General features: G+C 41.5%; 1 protein-coding gene across 6 annotated transcripts in view; it reads right to left on the bottom strand.

Annotated features, from left to right (window-relative positions):
- Window positions 1–23808, bottom strand: part of LOC138972836 (b(0,+)-type amino acid transporter 1-like) — a 54049-nt gene that overhangs the window by 6586 nt on the left and 23655 nt on the right. For all 6 annotated transcript variants that reach the window (XM_070345518.1, XM_070345537.1, XM_070345530.1 and 3 more), the window contains exons 2-14: window positions 23302–23687; window positions 18712–18826; window positions 14795–14992; window positions 12615–12716; window positions 6005–6268; window positions 5379–5504; window positions 4770–4872; window positions 4213–4257; window positions 3413–3536; window positions 2932–3035; window positions 2515–2611; window positions 1904–2053; window positions 1156–1324 (exon numbers count right to left, since the gene is read on the bottom strand). In XM_070345518.1, the coding sequence (XP_070201619.1) occupies window positions 1156–1324; window positions 1904–2053; window positions 2515–2611; window positions 2932–3035; window positions 3413–3536; window positions 4213–4257; window positions 4770–4872; window positions 5379–5504; window positions 6005–6268; window positions 12615–12716; window positions 14795–14992; window positions 18712–18784 (1555 nt within the window). In that variant the 5' untranslated portion in view covers window positions 18785–18826; window positions 23302–23687. The remainder of the gene's footprint in view (window positions 1–1155; window positions 1325–1903; window positions 2054–2514; window positions 2612–2931; window positions 3036–3412; window positions 3537–4212; window positions 4258–4769; window positions 4873–5378; window positions 5505–6004; window positions 6269–12614; window positions 12717–14794; window positions 14993–18711; window positions 18827–23301; window positions 23688–23808) is intronic.

Raw genomic sequence — 23808 nt, 5'->3', positions numbered from 1 at the left:
TTTCTCTCGACCCACAAAAGGTTGCTATCCCAAAGAGCCACAGCACAGTAACACCACATTTGGTAAACCCAGTACAATTCCTGTACAATAGGACCCCCTTTTAAGACCCCTCACCCCCCCCCCCCCCCCCAATGAAAGACATCCCTCCTTTATAAGACCTTGTTCTCTACTGGGCGGGGATGTAGCTCAGTCGGTAGCGCGCTGGATTTGTATCCAGTTGGCCGCTGTCAGCGTGAGTTCGTCCCCACGTTCGGCGAGAGATTTATTTCTCAGAGTCAACTTTGTGTGCAGACTCTCCTCGGTGTCCGAACACCCCCGTGTGTACACGCAAGCACAAGACCAAGTGCGCACGAAAAAGATCCTGTAATCCATGTCAGAGTTCGGTGGGTTATAGAAACACAAAAATACCCAGCATGCTTCCTCCGAAAGCGGCGTATGGCTGCCTAAATGGTGGGGTAAAAACGGTCATACACGTAAAAGCCGTGGGAGTTTCAGCCCATGAACGAACAAACAGACCTTGTTCTCTCAGACTTTCTGTTCTAAACCTCTGTAAAATTACCCCTATTTTAAGACTCCCTCCTTTTTAATGGGCGGTTCTGGTGAGGTTATGTCCCCTCTTTCTTTCGGCTGGTAACTGGCACCACCTCGTGGCAAGATCACACGAGAAAGGACAAAAAACTTGCATTGGTCCCAAATAGCATATCAGTTTGGTAACAGTTCGTGTGTAAGTCGTGCATTTTATACGGTAAACAGACAATGGTCGGTTCTGGTGAGGTTATGCCCCTTCTTTCTTTCGGCTGGTAACTGGCGCCACCTGGCGGCAAGATCACAGGAGTTGTCTGGCGTTATCACCCCAGAAGCGCTCATTAAGACCTGATTTTCTAAGATTTTTTGAGGTCTCAAAATGAGGGATCCCCTGTATCTGCCCATGCTGTAAAAACACAAGTCAACCACGGGTCAAAGACAGAGAGAAAGAAAGAGATACAGAAGTGGTGATTGCAACAGAAAAATTAAATGCGACGAGAAAAGAAAAGTTAAAACCAGATAAGTACAAATGAAAAGGTTGAAATTGGTAAACACTTACGATCAAGACAAACATCTTGATCGTACGTAAGTGTTTGCCAAAGACACACAGAGGTATGAGAGTCAACTGACCGAGGAAGGTGAGCTGCAGCCTGTAGGCAATGAAGGGGACGTAGAATATCATGCCGCTCAGCACAAAGAGCGCTGCGTAGAGGAACTCTATGCGAGGATTGTGGGCAATGGGTGCCACCACCAGGTACATGGACACTACCAGCATCACGATGGGGATAATCGTTGGCACCTGCAAACACCAACCACAGTCAATGTTGGTTTAAGCAAAACTTGATTCAATTTTTAATATTGTAACATATGATATGTACAATACTTGAAATTGAGGATCTGTAATCAAGCAGTCAATGTTCCTTCTCACTGTCTCTACATTTATCCTGACTTGCTTTGTCCCCAAACCACAAAATGGACACTAAATGTCTTGAGACTTGTAACACTGAATAAATACGAAACCTATTAGAACCCGCTGACTGGCAACAATTTTAAACTGATGTTGTTGTTGAATGTACCCACGCATAACACTGGCGGGGCGATTTGGTAAAAAGGAGACGTCTGTCATCCCAATGGGAAATGTCCTGTACCCCAATGTTGCTGAACACTGGTCAACATGCAGATTGTCAGAGGAGTCAACCCCCAGGCATACTCCACAACTCAAATTTATCTTTGTATCTTCCCCACTCATCTGATAAGCATTTTCTACAACTGAAGCGTATCTTTATATCTTACATACCAATCAGATTCAATATCAGAAAATTAAGCTGCATCTCACAAGTTGTCATATCCTGACCCCCCCCTCCAATAATGGCCTTACCCGGTAAGGTCGCGGGTCGTTCGGTCGCGTGCGTCGTAAGACGAGGACACAGGCCATGGTGGCCCCATAGAAGATCCAGGCAGTGAAGCTGAAGAAGTCGATGAGGCTGAAGATGTTGCCGGGGATGATGAGGGCGATGGCCATTAGGGTCTGCACAACGTACAACCCGCTTTGTGATAAATGCTGACACCAAGCAATTCATATTATGTCAAGTGCATGAACATCACGTCAGGTGGCTAAGCCAGTCAAACAGGAGTGGGCTTTGGCCAAGTAAATAAACCTATAAAAATCTGCTTTGCAAAGTACAAAGGTTGACAAGAGCTTACCGAGAGAAAACAGCGGTCAGACCCCATCATAAACAGCTCTCTAAAAACCCACAGGTATCTTGGAGAAGATATGGCACACAGTGTTTCCTCCCCTACTGGCGATGACACTCCAGTCACAGCAATGCATTCTCAACACAACAACAAGTAGCACCAGCAGTGCAGCTCAAGCCTATTGTCCTGAGCCCTTTTCCCCTACAAACTTTTCTCCACTGTCTTGCAATTGCCTACATCTATGGCCTACAGGCAAGTAAAACAAGTTGTTGAGACAGTGCAAAGACTACTCACAGAAAAGATTACGCTGGGCAGAGGGGTGTACTTGTTGATGTGTACGTAGGACAGGACCTCGGGCAGATGTCGCTCACGGGCTGCCACATACATCAGCCTGCACAAAGCAATGGTTGTAAATAATGTCACATGCATGAGCCTCAACACACCACACGTCAAGTGATAGTTGCAAACAATGACAAACCATAGCTTTACATCACAAAGAGAACGAAAAGTGAGACAAGTTATTTACAATTCACAACCACACAGGATCCAAACAATTTCAAGAGTGGACAAGAACCCCTCAGGTGAGGTAATGCAAAAAGGACCTACATATACTTTATTATTTGAGCACACTTTCTGCTATTAGACATTCGGACAGTTCAGCTATTTGTGAAAAAGTATTCCGCTGGATGCCAAGACAAAAGTGGTGCGTACCTGCATCCAGAGAAGCAGGAGCCATTGGCAGCGCCGAAGGTGGACAGAGCCACAGCGATGGGGATGATGAACGATGCCTTGCCCAGTACTGCTGTCCCCCACGTCTGTCGACACAAAACAAACGGTCAAAATAACAAGTTGACTGTGAAAAGAAGGTGGACAGAGCCACAGCGATGGGGATGATGAACGATACCTTGCCCAGAACCGACCGCCTGTCACCATTAAACAAAATTTCAAGAAAACAACTGAAAGGGAGTTGTGCAGAACATCATACGTTATTTGTATTTTGGATCAAAATATGTATGATATACCTCCGTTCATCCATGTTGTCGCGTAGTATCTTGTCGAAACATGGTCAATGAATATGATGACATCACTGGAGTTAATGAACATCAAGATATGATGAATGTAAAGACACACAATCAACAAGACATGTGATGAACATCAAGACAGGCAATGAACATCAAGATAGACAACTCACAGCAGCCACAGCAGGTGACGCGAGTAGTGTTTCCTTCGACATGACGGTCAGGTAGGAGACGTTGGTTAACAGGTAACACAGTGTAACCAAGGGGATGCCAATCATGATGGCTCGCGGCAGGTTCCTGTAACAAACAGTTGAAACCATCAGCGGCTGACAGAGAGTTATTCTACTCTTGCTTGTAAATCTCTAGCTAACCATTCTATTCTCAGAACAGCCAGAAATGTGCCAACTGCAGCAGGTTTCCTCAATAATCACAAACCCCCAAGTGTTTCTCAACAGGTGGAAGAGGTTCAGATGAAAGACCACACAAAACCTCCACGGGAATGATGTCAAATGTTGCTGCGAACAGCAGATGAAAGCTCACGTACACACATGACGCTAACAAAAGGCTCTGGGAAACAAGTGGAATTGTTTTCTTCAATGTATAAGGAAATAATTGGCCGAGTCAATCAGATCAGCTTACATTCCCAACAACAGATGGTGCATGAAACATTAAATCAATGTAGAATACCTCAGGCAGACAAATGTGATGCTGTTACAGGCACACATACCCAATCCAATTCTCTACACACCCAATCCAATTCTCTACACACCCAATCCAATTCTCTACATACCCAATTCAATTCTTTTCTTAACTTTCTTCCAGAAAAAAATTCCTTCCACAGCCCTTCAGAAACAATGCTAATTTTTTTCTAAATTCTTCCCTTACCTGCTACAGGAACCATTAAAGAAATTCATTTACCTCAAATAGTCATTGATTAACCCAATGAGAACAAATCCCAAACAAAATAGCTTACTTGTGGGGATTTCGCAGTTCCTCTGTTGCATAGTTCAAATTGTTCCTGCAATACAAAGGAGAGACAAACGTTGTTATACTAACATCATGACACATGGGTGTCTGTACATAGATTTTCCAAGACACACACACTAAGATAAGTCAGGGCTCCACACAGACGTGGAACTTTAGAGGGTCCAAGTACCAGGAGATTTATATTCTTGCTTTTGGAAGACACATTCCTCACTGGCACAGGATTTTTGGAGCCTTCATTTCAAAGTAATGCCGACTTCAGCAAGTTCTCCGAGCCCTTCTAAAAAACCTTCATGGTCGTATCAGTTAGATTAACTCAGATTTGGTAGAACATTTTCTGAAAACAGTACAGACGGTTCACATGATAACAGATAATTAAGTGTGTATTGGGACCCATTCTTTTTAGTTTAGTGCATCGCAGGACTCCTCCATGAATTTCTAGTACGTTTTTTTCAGCCTCTTCTTCTAGTGCATATAGGATGCAGGGACGCAAAGTTTGGGGAACTCTGATAAGTGCAGAAAGAATATATCAAGACAAAGACTCACCAGCCATCGTAGGCCCACAGGCCATCATAAAAAGCCAGTGCAATGCTGGAGAAATCGCGTGAGGTTCCCTCAAAGCCCTCACTCAGGTACTCAAAACCCCCACCTGCACACAAACACACACCACCAAAGGTACTAATCACTGTGGCTACCTCCATTGTATATGGGTACACACCTAACTTTGACTAAGTCACACATTCAACACACTTTGCTGGGTTTGGCCTGAGTATTGTGTACCGTATTTTACGGCCCACAAGGCGATACAGTGGATAAGCTGCACATGTTCCTTCCATCAAAACGAATGAATAAGTGAAAACTACAAGAGCAAAGGAACGTTGCATTTGCATCCATTCAGATACCGATTCATTAAGAGGGTGGACAAATCAACAAAACAAAACAACAACAGCAGCAAATACATACAACAGAATCTCAGAGAAATATTTGCACATATCATTCCTCGTCATTAGAAAAACTTGAGAAATTGGACTCCTCTGTGACCGAACCAAACAGTTGCATGAGAGCTTCTGCTACTGAAGGAGAAAACTAATTCTCTGACACATAAGATTTAACTGCAAACTGTTAACTGCTCCACAAAAAGGCCAGGATGCTTACCTTGAGCAAGAGTGACGCAGCCCCCGGCGACAATGAGAGCGATAGCAAGTAGCTTGGCAACAGTGAAAACCACCTGTACCTTGCTGGCCAGCTTGACACTGTAGCAGTTGACAAACGCCACGATGGCTGTAACACACACAACAAATATACTTGATACTTCTCTTCGAATTTTTAGTTTGAGATCAAGGGAGTTACTTGTCATGTCACGGGAGCCAGAGGGTTGAGACCTCAAACATTCTGAGAAAAGTAGCTCTTAAAAGACAATAAGTCTCCAAATACGGGTAAAGTTATGACCACAACATTTTCTGAGAAAACACGATTCAAGAAACACAGGGACTGGTAAGTAAAGCGCTCTAACTATAGACAACACCGGCAAGTCTTGTTAACAAGGAGGGTTCCATTCTACAACTACAGTGTAACCCCCTTTTAAGACCCCCCCCCCCCCCCCCCACACACACAGTTTAAGACGACTTCCTCCCTTGAAGATCCTGTTCTCTCAGATTTTCTGTTCATAACCTCTGTAATTTTACCCCTATTATAAGACCTCCTCCAATTTAAGACCCGATTTTCTCAGATTTGCGGAGGTCTTAAAAGGGGGTTCCATTGTACTTGTTGTTCCCACTCACCCATGCAGAGGATGGCGACAATCTTGACCAGAATGTCGGGCACCTCACAGCCCCCGTAGAACGGTTCCAGGGTGTAGATGCCAAAGCTGAGAGCGATGACGCCAAACAGGGCCGGCTTCAAGACAAAGACGGAGATCCAGGCGAACAGGTAGGCAGGCACCGGCGCCAGCTGGTCGGGGAGGCTTTTGCCAGCTTCCAACAGGTAGATGTACTCCGCTCCGGACTTTGTGATGAGTGTGCCAAGCTCTGCATACACCAGGGCGCCTGCACAGAGAAAGATGACATTAGAGAGATATGTTGACAGAATAGGTTTAGTGTGTGTGGATGTAATGACTGAAATTGTGAGGCATTTAAAAAAAAAATCCTTGCAGTTACCAAAGGCTTGACACGATATCTCGGCTCTTTTCTCTTTCCCCCCTCTTCTGTTTCTTGAAGGGGAATAGGGGGGGGGGGGGGGGGAGGGGGGAGATAGTTAAGCAAATGTGGTGAGACATCAGAGCCATTACTGCCACATGATGATTTAAAAGAAAACAGAAAAGAAACAAACACATCCTATCTTCCCTATCAAACAGACTATCAAATATTTCTAAAGAGAAAAAACAGCAATGCTTACTACATGTACAAACTTTATGACAAAACAAAGTGACAAAACAAAAACAGTCTGAAAACAGGTATCAGTAACTGCAGCCTTGCATCTCCCGCCTGTCTGAAAATAATGCTGAAATCGATCATGTTTAGTTTGCTGAAAGAAATGTCATTCAACATTCACAACATAAAAACAAGGCACAACTTGATGATGCAAAACAAAAGGACAAAAACACACAAGACAAAAAGCAAGACACAACAGTGAATAAATAAAAATGATGTGGAAACAAGAATGAACAGCAACAAGCACTAACAGCTTTGTTGGTAGTTTCTAAAATCCACAATATATAACAATCCTCGTTTCCCAAATTCTAACACTGAAACATTGACTGACAACCTAATTGAGTTTGTCAAACAACATGGACTCTTCGCAACAGAGAACCCTGAAGCACTAGCAATTTTACACATGAAATGATACACTGTTTAACAATAGTTAACAGTCTGCAGGTCATACACAATTTGGAAAACAACAACACAAATTATGACACTTTGTCATAAAATTCAAGTCACAAATTTACATCAAAAGCTTCAACTGAATGAATATTGACAAATATTGCTTTCATACTGTGAGCAACTGTTGTATTTTTTTCCATTTTGGAAATATCTTCTTCTTATTTTGATTTTAGGGTATAATAGCTTTTACTACTTCAGCCTATGAATGTTTTCATTCTTACTTATTTGCCTTGCAATTTTTGCTTAACTGTATAACAAGGGATTTTCAGCATTTCTTCAACTCATGTTCAATAATATTTTCTTCTACTAAACAGAATTTCTCCTCTTAATTCTTATTTCTTTTGATTGTGAATTTTGCCGTTTCAAGCAATGCCTACATGACAGCTAATGTTGATGTTCAACTAGTGAGCTTTGTTCACCACTTCAGGTGGACGTTAGGAAGGTTCCCTCCACATTTAGCCGATCTTCTTTCATCTATGCTTAGTGTACTTCTACTGCCCTGTTTGGCCTCGTCAGTGTGGGAGAGAAAACAACATTGGGAGAAGTATGCATGTTCTACTAGGTAAGAGCTAGGACATGAGTTGCGCACAAAGGCAGATGTAACATGGGTGTGGTGTAAAAAAAAAAAAGGGCCATTTCTTTCAGGTGACAAAGAAAAACAAGTCGCGTAAGGCGAAAATACGACATTTAGTCAAACTGTCGAACTCACAGAATGAAACTGAACGCAATGCAATTTTTCAGCAAGACCGAATACTCGTAGCATCGTCAGTCCACCGCTCGTGGCAAAGGCAGTGAAATTGACAAGAAGAGCGGGGTAGTAGTTGCGCTGAGAAGGATAGCACGCTTTTCTGTACCTCTCTTCGTTTTAACTTTCTGAGCGTGTTTTTAATCCAAACATATCATATCTATATGTTTTTGGAATCAGGAACTGACAAGGAATAGGATGAAAGTGTTTTTAAGTTGATTTCAAAAATTTAATTTTGATCATAATTTTTATATTTTTAATTTTCAGAGCTTGTTTTTAATCCAAATATAACATATTTATATGTTTTTGGAATCAGAAAATGATGAAGAATAAGATGAACGTAAATTTGGATCGTTTTATAAATTTTTTTTTTTTTTTTACAATTTTCACATTTTTAATGACCAAAGTCATTAATTAATTTTTAAGCCACCAAGCTGAAATGCAATACCGAAGTCCGGCCTTCGTCGAAGATTGCTTGGCCAAAATTTCAATCAATTTGATTGAAAAATGAGGGTGTGACAGTGCCGCCTCAACTTTTACAAAAAGCCGGATATGACGTCATCAAAGGTATTCATCGAAAAAAAGAAAAAAACGTCCGGGGATATCATTCCCAGGAACTCTCATGTACAATTCCATAAAGATCGGTCCAGTAGTTTGGTCTGAATCACTCTACACACACACACGCACAGACAGACAGACAGACAGACACACACACACATACACCACGACCCTCGTCTCGATTCCCCCTCTATGTTAAAACATTTAGTCAAAACTTGACTAAATGTAAAAAGGGAAAATGGGTCAGAATATATGGTTAAAACTAAAAGACTAGATTAATGAACAGATTTTTTGGAATGGGAAGGTCACACTCTCTTGATTTCTAATAGAGGGAAAGAGCTAGGTCATGAGTTGCGCATAAAGGCATATGTAACATGGGTGTGGGGTAGAAAAAAGGCCATTTCTTTCAGGTGACAAAGAAAATAGAGGGAAAATAGGTCAGAATTTATGGTTAAAATACTAGATGTAATGAACAGATGTTTTTGGAATGCGAGGTCACGCTCTGCAAATTTCTTCCTCAACTTGTCTTTCTTTCTTTATTTGGTGTTTAACGTCGTTTTCAACCACGAAGGTTATATCGCGACGGGGAAAGGGTGGGAGATGGGATAGAGCCACTTGTCAATTGTTTCTTGTTCACAAAAGCACTAATAAAACAAGAAGAGCAAACGCTCGATCGAGTCACTTTCGCAGTTCTGAATATTATATGAGGCATCAGATGGACAGGAAGAAATTGCTATTCACAACACAATGAGTCACGTTCACATAAAATTTGAGCCCGGTCACTTTTATAGTTTCCGAGAAAAGCCCAACGTTATGTTGTGTGTTGCCGAACAGAAAAGGCTAGTTATCTCCCTTGTTTTTCTGATAACGTTCGTAAAAGGCTACAGATGTAAATACTTTGATGTAAAGAATAATCCTACAAAGTTTCAATCACATCCGATGAACTTTGTCAAAGATATAAAATGTCTAATTTTTCCTTTGACGCTGACCTGTGACCTTGAAAAAGGTCAAAGGTCAACGAAACCATCGTTAAAGTGTAGAGGTCATTGGAGGTCACGACTAAACAAAATATGAGCCCGATCGCTTTGATAGTTTCCGAGAAAAGTCCAACGTTAAGGTGGTGTCTACGGACGGCCGGCCGGCCGGACAGCCGGCCGGCCGGCCGGACAGACTAACACTGACCGATTACATAGAGTCACATTTTCTCAAGTGACTCAAAAATTGCTCCAGGGGCTTGCAACGTAGTACAATATATTACCTTACTGGGAGAATGCAAGTTTCCAGTACAAAGGACTTAACATTTCTTACATACTGCTTGACTCCTCAACTTGTAAAGTCGATCAGGGTCTAACGATGAAAACAGTGGCCCTACTTTGTTAGATGTCAGAAATAGCAAGCAGGGTGGCAGCCAATAATGAGACAGATAATTGCACATGCCTAACTGCAAAACAGTGTTGTTCCCAGGCCTCGGTCTTCAGAAATTTACTCATACTTTTAGTCCGACAGTTTTGACACGTGGGATGTCTTTTAACCCTTAGGCTGGTTGTCGCGACATGTATACTGTCACCTGGTTGTCACGACATATGTCGCGCTACTGGCTCAGTCTGTTTGGTCGGTTCCGATTACCTCCCATGGATGCGAAAACCTATATGACTGTTTTTCTTTATTTTTCTCTCTGTTAATTCACCAGTGGCTATATAACATGTGTTACAGAATTGTACCAGTGTAAGGGTTAACACAACAACTTTTTCTGGCCAGAACATTTTGACCGATGCATATTTTGAATCCATAGCTCCAAATGACATATTGTCTTCTGTGGCTGGGAACAACACTGGCAAAACTAGACATGTACAACAGCACTGTACTTTAAAATGGTAAATGCATGTTATGAAGGCTACAATGGTGAATGGTTATGAAGGGTGCAATGGTGAATGGTTATGAAGGGTACAATGGTGAATGGTTATGAAGGGTACAATGGTGAATGGTTATGAAGGCTACAATGGTGAATGGTTATGAAGGCTACAATTGTGAATGGTTATGAAGGCTACAATTGTGAATGGTTATGAAGGCTACAATTGTGAATGGTTATGAAGGCTACACGGGGAAGGTGGAGTAAAAGGGCATGCCTATATACGGAGCAGGAGAGGAGATTTAACTATGGTAAACCTATTCCTGAAGCTGTTGGCTGATGTGGAGAGAACCTTGACTACCAACATCACACAAACACAATGATCAATACGTTACTCAGCCAGGTAAACACCGCCGACGTCTGCCTTGTGTCAAGTATTAGTCTTCAAGGTGAATAACATTCTCTACTGTGAGGTATACTAGCACTCATTGTTATGCCTGCACGCTTACCTTCTTCTTGTACTAGTGTGTAGTTAATCATTTAATGTCATAGCGTTATCGTCAATCTCAACCTGTTGTAGCTTGTTTTCGACGGAATAATGTTAAAATTCAAATGCTGAGAATACTTGCATACGTCTTTCACATTAACATCTGTACGAGTGTCCTTAAGTCTTGCTTAAATAGCTGAGCGTAAAAAAAGGTTAATCTACATTGTGAAAGATGTGAAAAAAACACCACTTGCTTTTATTAACAAAGAACGGTTCAGAGAAAGTGTGAGTTGAAAACTAGCAAACTACACCTAAAGTGTGCAGATGTATGTACAGGATATTAATAACACTCGACGTCAAGGCTGTGTTTACCTGGGCTGGGTGTGCGATTGGACACACAGAGGAAGCTCGTTAACTAAATCACTCACGGCCGAGATGCGCCAAACAACCGGCACACAGCCCAAAACGCTGTGCAGTGGCGTCCAAGTGTGCAGACAGGACTAGGTATGGACCAACGCCTTATTTCTAACACTCTCTAAGAGTCAGCCAGCGGCTGTGGTAAAGTCCTCGGCGGCTGTTGGGTAGGGGTGGGGTTAAAGTGAAGCGTAGGACGTTTGCGATTCAGTCGACTACTGGGGGCCTGTTGGACGCTTGCAATTCAGATGTCTACTTGGGGCTATACGGAGACATAGCATGTGAAGGCAAGGTTCGCCACTGACACTGGGCGTGTACTTACGTCAGCAAACCTTCGCGCCATGGCGAAGATAAGGTCTGGGAAGAGGACCGATCGTCAGCATCGCTCCCCAACCACCGACCAGGGCAAGGGCCAAGCTCTGCATGTCTGCCTGTGTCACTGACACCTCACTCAATTCAGTTGCGACGACTCGCGTCGCGACGAGATCAATTGTCGCGACGACTGAGATGAGATCGATTGTCGCGACGACTGAGACGCCACAGGTGTGAGGGACTAGATGTAGCACACAAAAGCCACGGGGCTAGAGGGGGGTGGCTGGCTAGGGGCCACCTGTTTGCCAAAGAAAGAGGGAGACATTTGGATTAAAGGGAAAGGAGCCCAACGGGGGCTCCATCCCAACATAACCATGGCAAGCTCAATAACTGCATGCACACTGGATCACAGTTCTCCAACATTTCAAAACATGTAGTGATTCACACCAACTTTTTTTTCTTTCACCAATTCTGTCATTTAAAAAAAGTATTCTACTGATTATGTTGTTTTTCACATCCATATCAACCACCTGGCTCATGAATAATCCAAAAACTTACAAACCAAATTGAAAGAATAATTCTGGTGTGCATCACTCCATTCAAGAACATGTACAACAGAAGCATGCAGGAACGCCCCATGTCCAAATCAGCAAACTACACCTGAAATTTCAGAAACAAAATCACTGCTTAGTTCTCTTGTAAAAACACACAACGAAAAGACAAACGCAGGCATTTGTACATAAGTTCCAAGTAAGTATCTGTTCTATAGCGGAATCAATATTAGAAAAACTATTCTCTTACGAAAACCTACACAGAGAAACTTCTTTTTCATAAAACAACTAATTTTACAGCAAATCTAATACAAGACTATACTCGAATAATCAAATCGTATCAAATGATACATCTTAATAACCACCATTAAAATAACATTTCTATTATCCGCTTACCCATACGTTAACAGTTAACGCATCTGTAATATGAAAAAACTCGTTCGTAAAAAAAACAATGAAAACAAAACTGCATGTAACAATTCTGATTACTCTGTTTTAGTAAAACACAAACAAATAGACACAGTCCCCCAAATCCTGTGAAGAACAGGAGCGGAGAACTCATGTTCAGTGGTCAAGTCCTAAGTTGCCTCCCTTACCACAGAGGGAGATAATCCCACATGCCACCCAGACGATGAGACTGAGGCCTATGGAACCTGTTCCTGCCAGCACGCCCGTTGGGGAAATAAAAATCCCGGAACCTGGCAACGAAAAGGTAGATGGCTTTTGATTAGTTTATAAAACACCATTTTAGCGCTCCATCTACAACCAATAAAAATCCTTAAAAGCCAGCAACAAACAAACAAACATACACACAAGCAAACGCACAAACAAAAATACAAAAGCAATCAAGAAAGAAAAGTAAGGCCAACATGAGAAAACCCATTCCATGTTCCTGGAATAGACTAGTAACAAGCAGCAAGGAAAAAATGTGTAAAACAAACAGCAATAAAATCTTTCATTATAGCAAGTTTTCAGTGACAGGGTTGATACGTCGACTGGGTGGCCGAGTGGTAACGCACTTGCGCTCGGAAGCGAGTTCGACCCTGGGTCAGGGCGTTAGCAATTTTCTTCCCCCTTTCCTAACCTAGGTGGTGGGTTCAAGTGCTAGTCTTTCGGATGAGACGAAAAAACCGAGGTCCCTTCGTGTACACTACATTGGGGTGTGCACGTTAAAGATCCCACGATTGACAAAAGGGTCTTTCCTGGCAAAATTGTATAGGCATAGATAAAAATGTCCACCAAAATACCCGTGTGACTTGGAATAATAGGCCGTTAAAAGTAGGATATGCGCCGAAATGGCTGCTATCTGCTGGCCGATGTGAATGCGTGATGTATTGTGTAAAAAAATTCCATCTCACACCAGGCATGGTACTGAAGGAATGGCAGTTTCAGCTGAAATAAAGCCGGGGGTCCCGGGGGCCGCTTAGGCCCCCTGGCGGGGTCAAGGGGCAGCGCCCCCTGAAGCTGACAACTTTTTACTAATTCAAATGTGTTTAGTGCCCTCTCCTTGAAGCTGAGAGGGATATAAGTGAAAGATAACAAGGCTTGAGTAAGAAAAAATAATAATCTCAAGTGAATGGGCGGATTTTTTTAAAAAAAAATTTTTAATTATTATTTTTTTATTTTTTTTATTTTCGTTTTCGGCGGAAATCCGCCGATCGGCGGAAGAGTACCATGCCTGCACACGGCATAAATAAATCCCTGCGCCTTGAATATGTGCGCAATATAAATTGCATAAAAATTAAAAATAAAATAAAAAATAAATAAATCCCTGCGCTTAGAACTGTACCCACGGAATACGCGCGATATAAGCCTCATATTGATTGATTGATACATGCGCATGGTCAGTCTATCTCTTTTCCTGCTTGGAGTAATGGTTCGGGGGGGGGGGGGGGGGGGGGGGGGGTGTCAGTCTGGACAAAATAAATGTACACAGCTTCACAAAACACTGCTGACAAGACTAGTTAAAAGGGTGGAACAATTAAGGTCAAGCAGGCAGCCCTCCTGCTGTAAAATATACAACCATTTTAAATTGTCCAAGCTGAGAGTAGATCTATACAACCAATTTAAATTGTCCAAGCTGAGAGTAGATAAAAAGAAAACAATTTATTTATTTCACATGTCTGTAAAGAAAAGCAATGTATGCCACAGCAAGTACTTTTTTTGTTTTTACAATGCATTTTCAGGTTATTTCCATTGTTTACTTGCTTCTGTTACAACTTAATTTGAGAAGAAAATTAAAACCACTGGATTGGAGGCACACTTAAAATTTACACCATTAAATCATGCACACAAAAATCATTTGGAGTACTACATGTACTCATATATATCCTGAAAATCCTTGTGAAAATGAATCTTTGACAAGAATAATCTTCAACAAAACTGTACAGATATTTAGCAACTCTGTCAGAACTTTAATAACAACAATCAATTGAAGTGCCAAACATAAACCAGTGTTGTTCCCAGGCCTCGGTCTTCGGTCATTTAAGCATACTTTTTGATCTGACCCCAGGCCGGTCGAATGTCCGATAGTTTCAACACACAGAATATCTTTTGACACAAAGTTTTGCGACCAGGACATTTTGACCGATATATATTTTAAATCCATGGCAGGTCCAACTGACCTATTGTTTTCTGTGTCTGGGAACAACACTAATAAACCAGAGAAAAGCAGGTTGTGTTACCGATCATGGTACGCTGTCAGAACTTTTACAATCAATTTCACTACCAAACATAAACCAGAGCAAAAAATGGGAAGAAAAGCAGATAGTGTTACCGATCATGGTGCCGACAATCATGGCCGTACCGCTGGCCAGGCCGAGGCGTTTCTTCATGTGCACGGCCTTGGTGGAGCTGCTGTCAGAGGGCGACTCTGTGCTGCTGTTACTGCTAAGATCAACATCTTTCTGCAGTGTGTAGCCATTGGAGAAACGCAGAGGATCTTTGCTGCCAATGGATTCCGGACTATCCGGCACTTTAAAATAGAAACAGATCAATCAATCAGTCACAGAAATCATGGCTAGAACAAAAAAGTCTGGACTTTCTGATACTGAAAAACATATTGTTTTTTCATTAATCACATAAATCCTTTGTGTTTTTTAAAAACAGAATGAATCAAAATATAGCAAAACATGTATAGTTCAAAACAATTAAACTACTCCAACATTATGTCTCAGAAGCAGAAATACATATAACACATCTTACTAAATCTTGTGTGAACAGCCATGGTGAACCAAACTCAACTGCTTACTAAGAATACACAGGTAGAGTAGCAAAAGTACTTTACACTGTCTGATGTAAGTGCTGCAATACTGTCAGCTCTTGCACAGGTCTGATCTTAAGGCATACATACAAACACTGGGTAGGGCAGCTCGACAGACCAATTAGAGATCAGAAAGTTTGAGCCAGTGTGACATCCTGTGCTCGTTATCCTGCTTTGCTGACCTTCTTGTGCACTCTTGCTTAAATCCTTTTTTACACCCCAGCATCAACACACAAAGAACAACACACAACACAAAGTCCACACTGAATAAGTGCACCAGCATTCCTACATGGCAATCTTTTCCATTGCACAAATAATCCCATTTGTCAATATCTGACTGGAACCTTAAAAAAGAAAAACAAAGTTATAGTTTTTCCACAAACAGGATATATAATATCAGCATCATACTTACACACATGCACTTCTACTGCAGGTGTATACATTTGAAGTTTGTGGGTATCAATTATTGAAATTCACTAATCTGAGAGTCATACAGTTTTCAGATCTTGATTTCCTTTTTCTTTATATCTGTGGTCAGAGGGATGGAGTAATGAGAAAAACAAAAAAAGGGCTTCATTACAGACTTTTCATTTTTCTGCAAGTAAAAAAAATTCCAGTAACAAACCCATCAGTGCAAAAGTACATGTATTCAGTTTCATCAGTTTTGAGCACGTCAACATTACCTAACTTCTAATCCCATGCCTCAGTTTATCCAAGGAGATTTAGGGGAGGAAATAAAGCTAAGGCAAGCAACAAGACAGACTCACCGATGGAGTATCTGGGCTTGTTCATGGTGTGATTTTGTCAAACACTGATCTACCCTCAAGCTGCCCTGTATGTTACTGTCAACAACTTATCTTGTGTTTTCAGCTTGACTAGTTGTTACTGTCAATACCCTATCTTGTGTTTCAGACTAGTCGCCAGCCAAAATGTATTCATGTGTGCAGGCTTTCTGTTTTATTTCCTTCACTGGTAACAGAGGTAAGTATATAAGGGGTCCCCAGCGACAGAGTCATGCACAGTAGTGTGCATGCACAAAGTCAGGTAGCAAAGTCACACAGAGGACACACAGTCACCAGCATAGCACAAGTCTTGCACTCAATCACTGCTTCAGGGGCCGCTGTCCCAATTGGATGCCCGCTGGTCTCGGTGAAAACCCAATGCAGATTCAAAGCTCCGCCACAGGCATTTACATGACCAAAGAGATGGTAAGGGTGGCCAGAGAGTAGGGGTATGTTTTGGCGTCGGCAGTGGTCTAAAGCATGATTAAGGGTTGGCCAAAATACAAGGTGTGTGCACACTCTGGGAGGTCCAGGGTTTAGTTTACTAGTGCACCACGCGCACAAAATCTGAAAGTGACCCCTAGTCTTTTTCTCTCAGGCTGAACCCTTGAGGTCAGTGATTTCAAAGTCTTATTTTGTTGGCCAGAAGTCAGAATTAACCAGGCAACAGTAAAGCTGGGACCAGCACCTACGCACGAAAGGTAACCCACTGTAACAGCACAATATTAATTAAGCCCCTCCTAATCATATTAAACTGAAACAGTGTAAATATATCAGAACAAATCAGCCATGCGTGGTAACTAACAAAAAATGGTGACCTATTTGATACAACCAGTTCAAAGATTACTAATATTATGCTGTCAAATATGAAACCAAATTTTATCTTTGTTTTCACATTCAAAAATTTACTGACCGATTCAGGGTGGAGGGTGAGGTTTGTCTCCCTAGGTATGTGTGTGTGCGTCTGTCCGCGTGTGCAAAGCATATCTTAAAAAAGAACCAAACGGATCTTTATAAAAATTGATGTACACAATTCTCAGGGCATTTACTTGTGGGTTTTTCATTTTTGTTTTGAGTAGGCTATTAGATGACGTCATTTTTGCCCGTTTGCAAAACGTGAGGTGGCACTGTCATGGCTACATTTTTTTTTTATCAATTTGATTGACATTTTTGTCACACAATCTTTGACTCGGATTGCTGCATCTCACCTTGGCTCGTACCTAACAAATTTGTTTGTAAAATGTTTCATCAAAGTTTGCTGATTTCATGTTTTTTTTAAATCGAACTTTGAATCACTTTTATGTGTTTAACTTTGAAATATGCTCAAAATGAAGGAATTCAATGAAGGGATACTATGCTCGAACCTTTGTCGCCAAAGCTTTGTTTGGCAGACTAAGAGATCCATAAGAGAGCGTCATATCAAAGCTCAACTCACAAATTACGTCATATTGAAAGGTGGGAGATTTTGGCTTCACTTTGCAACATTCTTTTCCTAGCAAGGTTATTTTTTCTTCAAATTAACTTTGGGTGTCTCTTTGTCTCTGTCTGTCTTTCTCTCTCCATAATTATGTTTGTCAGTGTCTCTGTCTGTCTGTTTCTCCCCCTCTCCATCCTTGTTTGATAAGGAAGAGTAGAGAGAATGGAATGTATTCTTGTTTTTTTAAATTAAAATGTTTGTTTTAGCTAAAGTAGAAATGCAACAAATTATGTGATAGTCATATCATGGCAACAGTTGTTCTGGTATAGGTATAGCTGAGCTGATGAGAAGAGAGCTGATATGTGCATGTTAGGCACTTTTAATATGTTCAGACCATATGGTACAAGCATAGGACAAAACATCTCCATGCACCAAAAGTTTGTCATTAAACAACAGGTCACTCAAAAAAGTGTCACTTGAAACAGGTAAAGTGTAACTGGCTAAAGCCCTCTCAGAACAGATTATCACCCAGGCTTAGAGCTCAGTAAAGGGAGCAACACACTGCCTTTGAAGTTTGATATGGAATTAAGAGATTTTCTTGCGTAGCTTAAGCTATGGATTAGGATGTGTGTGTGTGTGTGTGTGTGTGTGTGTGTGTGTGTGTGTGTGTGTGTGTGTGTGTGTGTGTGTGTTGAAGGGATGGCAGGGACACAGTGGAAAGACATAGCAGCAGTGGTGGCTCGGCGATGGTGGTGGGTTTGTGCCATCAGAATTAGGTCACACAAAAAGAATCAAGCGCTGCACAAGGCTAATCAAGGAATTCAGCACAGTCAGTTAGGGTGAAGCTTGCATTTTTCATGATCCGCTAACTTCGACCATTATTTTTAATATCCACTGAGAGTGAGACTCTGCATGAAACCTCTACACACACTTAAAACCAAACAAAAAACTCACATAAACTAAACAGAGATTAGTTAACCAGATATTGACTATATGTGTGAATGAACAAAACCTACACTTATGCTGGGTTAAAGCTTAGCTACAACCCCTTAAGGTTAAATTGAGTGCACATGCAAAGCCAGTGTGGGTGTTGACAGTTGTTGGTGCCTAATGCTCAAGATTATCACAACTCTCCTGGTTCCTCAAGCCAGTCTCAACACAATTTGTTCCCACCAAATCTGATTTCAAACCTTTACTCTAACTGCCAAAATAATTGCACAGTGTAAACTTACCAGTTAATTCCATTGCCAGTGTGTCCTTCATTTTGTAGACTTTTTGTTTGCTGCTTTTAGTTCCAACAGGCATCAGGTGCTTGTGTGCACTGTCCAAACCCAATGATGCAGTTCACTGCAAGTAAAAATAAAAATAAAATAAAAATACAATTAATTGCTGTGAATTTCTCCCAAAATGGAACAGCATCAAAGTCACTGAACTAAATCAGGTTCGAGTCACCAGGGTACATTTTAAAGTGTTCCGTTCGTGAGACATAAATTAATAGATTAAGTGCAAGCTTATACTCTCTTAATGTGTTTACTACAGATTTATATTAACCAAGCTCCAAATCCAACTTGCTGTGAATGTGATGAATAATCTGCACGGATATCGTTTAATACACAAGTCGTTTTTGTTGTTTAATTTCCTGTAAAGGATGAATATGTATAAATTACCCAGGTACTGCTATTGTTATTGTTTAGTCGGTAGAGGCACTGGCTTTAAAACCAGTTGTCGCTATCAGCATGAGTCCAACCCCCACATTCGGCACAGGATTTGTTTCCCAGTCAACTTTGTGCACTCTCCTCGGTGTCCGAGCACCCCCGTGTGCATGCATGCGCACAATGAAAATCCAAGGGTCACAGCAAAAGTCTCAAGCCTTGGAAAACACGAATACACGCATGAAGGTAGAGCAAATACCAAAAATATAAAGCCCCTGTGCTCCAACGGCCCCCAAAGTGACCATTCACAGCACTGACCCACGATGACCCAGCCTGGGCTCTAGCCAAATTCAGGTCTCCTCTAGCCGCCGGCAGCCAGCTGTCCACATTTGATTTACTTTTGTTCATCTCACCACAGTCACTTTGTTGTTTAGATTTGTATTTTCACAAAGTTTTTATATTTTTTTTAATTTCCTTTTTCTTTATACAAAGCAGATTTTCCCTGTCCCACATGCCCCTAATATGGCTTTGCCGTGAGGACATAGAACTTTAATTTCTCTCTTTTTTTTGTTTTTTTTGTTTGTTTGTTTGCTTAACGCCCAGCCGACCACGAAGAGCCATATCAGGGCGGTAATTTCTCTCTGCTATTGTTTTTGTGCTCATTATTTTGCATGGCAGTATCTGCTTTCATTATTTGACCAGAGGCCTAACAATCAACTATCACCATAAACCGATGTTAATTTCTTGTAAAGGATAAACTTATTGTTATTGACATGGTTAGAAAACTACAGGGTAGTTCCCGCTAGCATTTCCCTTGCGTGCGTGTGTGTGTGTGTAGTGATAGCGCTGATGTATTTGAATGTGCACTGTATAAATAATGGTCTATTTGATTATTTGGGCATGTTTGTTTAACTAATCCCTGTTTGGGTGCTGGGCACTTTTTTCTAACTGTTATAGGATTTGAGCCATTAAAATGCCGTTATGTGTATTTCTGTTCTCTCTCCTTCTCCACCCTCTGCAGTCAACACTTTTCACTTTGGGCATTAAGTCCATACTTCTCATTCTAACTGTAACAGCAGATGTCTGCATCCCACTCCACCCCCAGAACTTCCACTTACTTCTAATACACAGTACATGTACACCCCTACAACCCCTCCTCCCCTGCCTACTGGTATGGATTCTGCATAAACAACTAGGAGTGAAATTTACATCCCAGACATAGAGCAAAGCCACAACAGAGATCCTGTATGTGTGCATAAGGGGGGGGGGGGGGGGGGGGGAAGGGAGAGAGACCAAAGAAAGTCTTTAGAGGGGAAAGCAGTGCTCTGGCACCCCCCCCACCTCAAAGTGTCATAATATTGATTCTTCCTGGCGCTGACCTATATCCTTCCAGTCCCTTCCTTAACCCATCCCAGACTGCACTGGTTGCTAGTAAAAATAGCAACAGGTCAATAATGTTACAAACATCCTGAACGTAAACATGATAGCTTAAAGGGGTAAATACAGTATATATGGGCATGCAAGGATAAGGATAAGATTTCATCTAGTCCTGTGAGGTTACCCCCATGGAACTTTGGGCTGCTTTCTCACTGAGAAAAGCGAGCTGCCATACAGTATGGCGCAACCCAAATTTTGTTCTTCCTTTTTCATGCATGTGCGTATTCATGTTTCCAAGCACTGAGACTTTCGCTGTGAGCAGGGATCTGTATTGTGCGCATGCGTGCACACGGGGTGTTCCAGCACCGAGGACAGTCCGCACAAAGTTGCCTCTGGGAAATAAATCCCTTGCTGAATCAGTGAATGTGGGGATCCAACCCTTGCTGATAGCAATAATTTGTTTTGAAGCCAGCACCCCTACCGACTGAGCTATATCCTGCATGCAGAGTCCTTAGTGTTACTGTCAATGTTAAACAAGAAGGGCAACACCAGAGCAGAATGAATAGGCATTCTAGGTGCCCTTTCACAGCTAGGCTCCACGTCAACACAAGAATGAAAAGGTTGAACATGTTCAAAATTAAATGTCAGGACTTGCACCTAATTAATGTTGCTCATTATCACCCTGAAAATCAAATGATGCCCTTTGCTCTTTAAACATCTTCTCTTTATTGTATAGGTAGGCTCCCTCATTACAACAACAACAAAAAACACAGAAAAACTCATTTAATACCAGTGTTGTTCCCAGGCCTCAGACTTTGACGCATACTTAGTTTTGACATGGCATAAATTCATCCCTGTGCCTTGAATATGTGCGCGATATAAATTGCATAAAATTAAAATTAAAAAATAAATCCCTGCACTTAGAACTGTACCCACGGAATACGCGCGATATAAGCCTCATATTGATTGATTGACATACATGTAGGTCTTCTGACCTCCACTTTTCCTACTGCACGGGACCATCCAGGTCCAACTGACCTTTTGTCCTCTGACACTGGAAACAACACTGTAATAATTACCCATTACCCCAGTTCTACAGATTTTCTGTTAAATAATGTCAGTAAATTTACATCCATTTTAAAACTCCCTCCCTTTTAAGATCTGTTTTTCTCAGATATTTTGAGGTTTAAAAAGAGGGATTCATTTTTATGAACTACTACTCTGCCACTACTCTAAATCTAATCGCCAAGGACATCATTGTTTGATGCTATATATATTGTACAGCATGCATTCTGAGGCAAATTGTTTGCAGTAAGCCTGTAAAGTGAATGGAAACTGCTAGCCAGAGAGGTACAGTAGAACCTCCCTTTTTAAAGACCTACACAAATCTGAGAAAATCAGGTCTTCAAAAGGGGGGAGTCTTGAAATAGAAGTTAATTAACAGAGGTTGGCTTAATGGCTATGAACAAGAAAACTGAAAAATCAAGGTCTTAAAAATGGGGAATTCTTAGATTAGGGGTGGGGGTGTTCATAAGGGGGTGTTTCATTGTATACATGTATTCACAGTTTGTATGTGGCTTGGTGTCAATCCAGGCTGCAACTGACCTCTTGGACCCATGCCACCACATACCTTCACCATGCACACACCTCTACCTTGCTTTGCTTGTCTCCATACCTGCCCCTCTCTATGTGTTTGTGTGGGCGTGTGTGTGAGGGAGGGAGAGAAGAGAGAAAGATAGTGTGTGTATGTGAATGTGTGTGCCTCGTGTGACTTATACTGTGTGCAAGGAGATTAAAAGGGATAAACAAAACTAAATTTGCATGTAGTGTCCACCTGACGTTTACTCATCTTTCTACTGCTCACACCCTTCATTATAATGCTGGTGGTCTCATCACTGTAAACTCATTGTCTTGCAATCTGAGAAGGTTTTCTCAAAGACATTTCAATCATGCCAAGAATAAACATGACCCCCCCCCCCCCCCCCCCCAGCTCTCTCAATAAAACAAATTTTATACCAATCCTGTTATTTATCTGACTAGCTTTGATATGAGGAAGTGCAACCTAACCTGGACAACAGGATATATATATCACATTATGATGCCTTAGTATACAATGTCAATGGCCCATGCAGAACAGCTGCTGTTTGCTTATACACCTCCAATAACATTATACAGCAGGACTCTCCTCTTTTGAAGCTTACTAATTAACTCAAAGCAACCCTTTCAGAGTGAAAGTCAGCATGAGATTGAATTCAAGTTACAACTAAGTACAGAAAAAGACTTCCACCTTCATACTTTGCAATCACTTCAATAATGAATTTCATTGTTTCACTTTGGGACAGGGGGGGGGGGGGGGGGGGGGTGGCCACTGCAGGATTGCAGCGACTGAGTAAGAGGAAGATTTAGGCAGACCTAGTGAAGGTAATAGAACATAAAGCAGTAACACGAAAACATCGTCACTGGAGTTTCACATAATCGCAAAAGCAATACAGTACATCAAATGTGTTAAAATGAAATGCAATGAATTTATACACTTACCTCCACAAGAATCTTTCCCCCCCTAAGGGCTGCCTTTAGTTCTGTTGGCGATACCCTCCTCACAGCATACAAGGTGAACAACACAGTTGCGATAACAGTGTGACCGAGTAAGAGGAAGCTTTGGGCAGGTAGTGAAGGTAATAGAACGTAAAACAGTAACACGAAAACATCGTCACTGGGGTTTCACACAATCGCAAAAGCAATACATGTGTATGAAATGTGTTAAATTGAAATGCAATGAATTTATACACTTACCTCTACAAGAATCTTTCCCCCTCTAAGTGCTGCCTTAATTTAGTTCTGTTGGCGATACCCTCCTCACAGCATACAAGGTGAACAACACAGTAGCAAAATGGAAGAAAAAAATAAGTTACACTGTAAAAATGTCAAGTTCTGTACACTTCTTTGGCACCAAAAGGTCTTTGGTATAAATTTACATTGACTGTATATATTACAAATATGGTACTGTTTATTCACTTCAGTTTCACTTTGTTCAACCACAGAAAGCAACAGCTATGTTGTCAAGCAGTTGTCGCAGGATGTCCGACATGCTCCACAGAAGATAGTTGGTTTTCCTCGAGAAATTCATCTTGTTCACTTGATTCTCACTGGCTTCAAAGGAAGCTAAGGCAACAGCGGTCCTAAAACAAACAGAAAAAAACACATTTTGTTGATAAGCTTCTTCTTCTTCTCTCCCTCATTTACAGTGTGAATGTACACACACACTCTCTCCCTCATTTACTGTGAATGTACACACACACT

This window comes from Littorina saxatilis, linkage group LG1, assembly GCF_037325665.1.
Source record: "Littorina saxatilis isolate snail1 linkage group LG1, US_GU_Lsax_2.0, whole genome shotgun sequence".
NCBI classification, from domain to species: domain Eukaryota; kingdom Metazoa; phylum Mollusca; class Gastropoda; order Littorinimorpha; family Littorinidae; genus Littorina; species Littorina saxatilis.
This window is presented reverse-complemented; position numbering and strand designations above follow the sequence as displayed.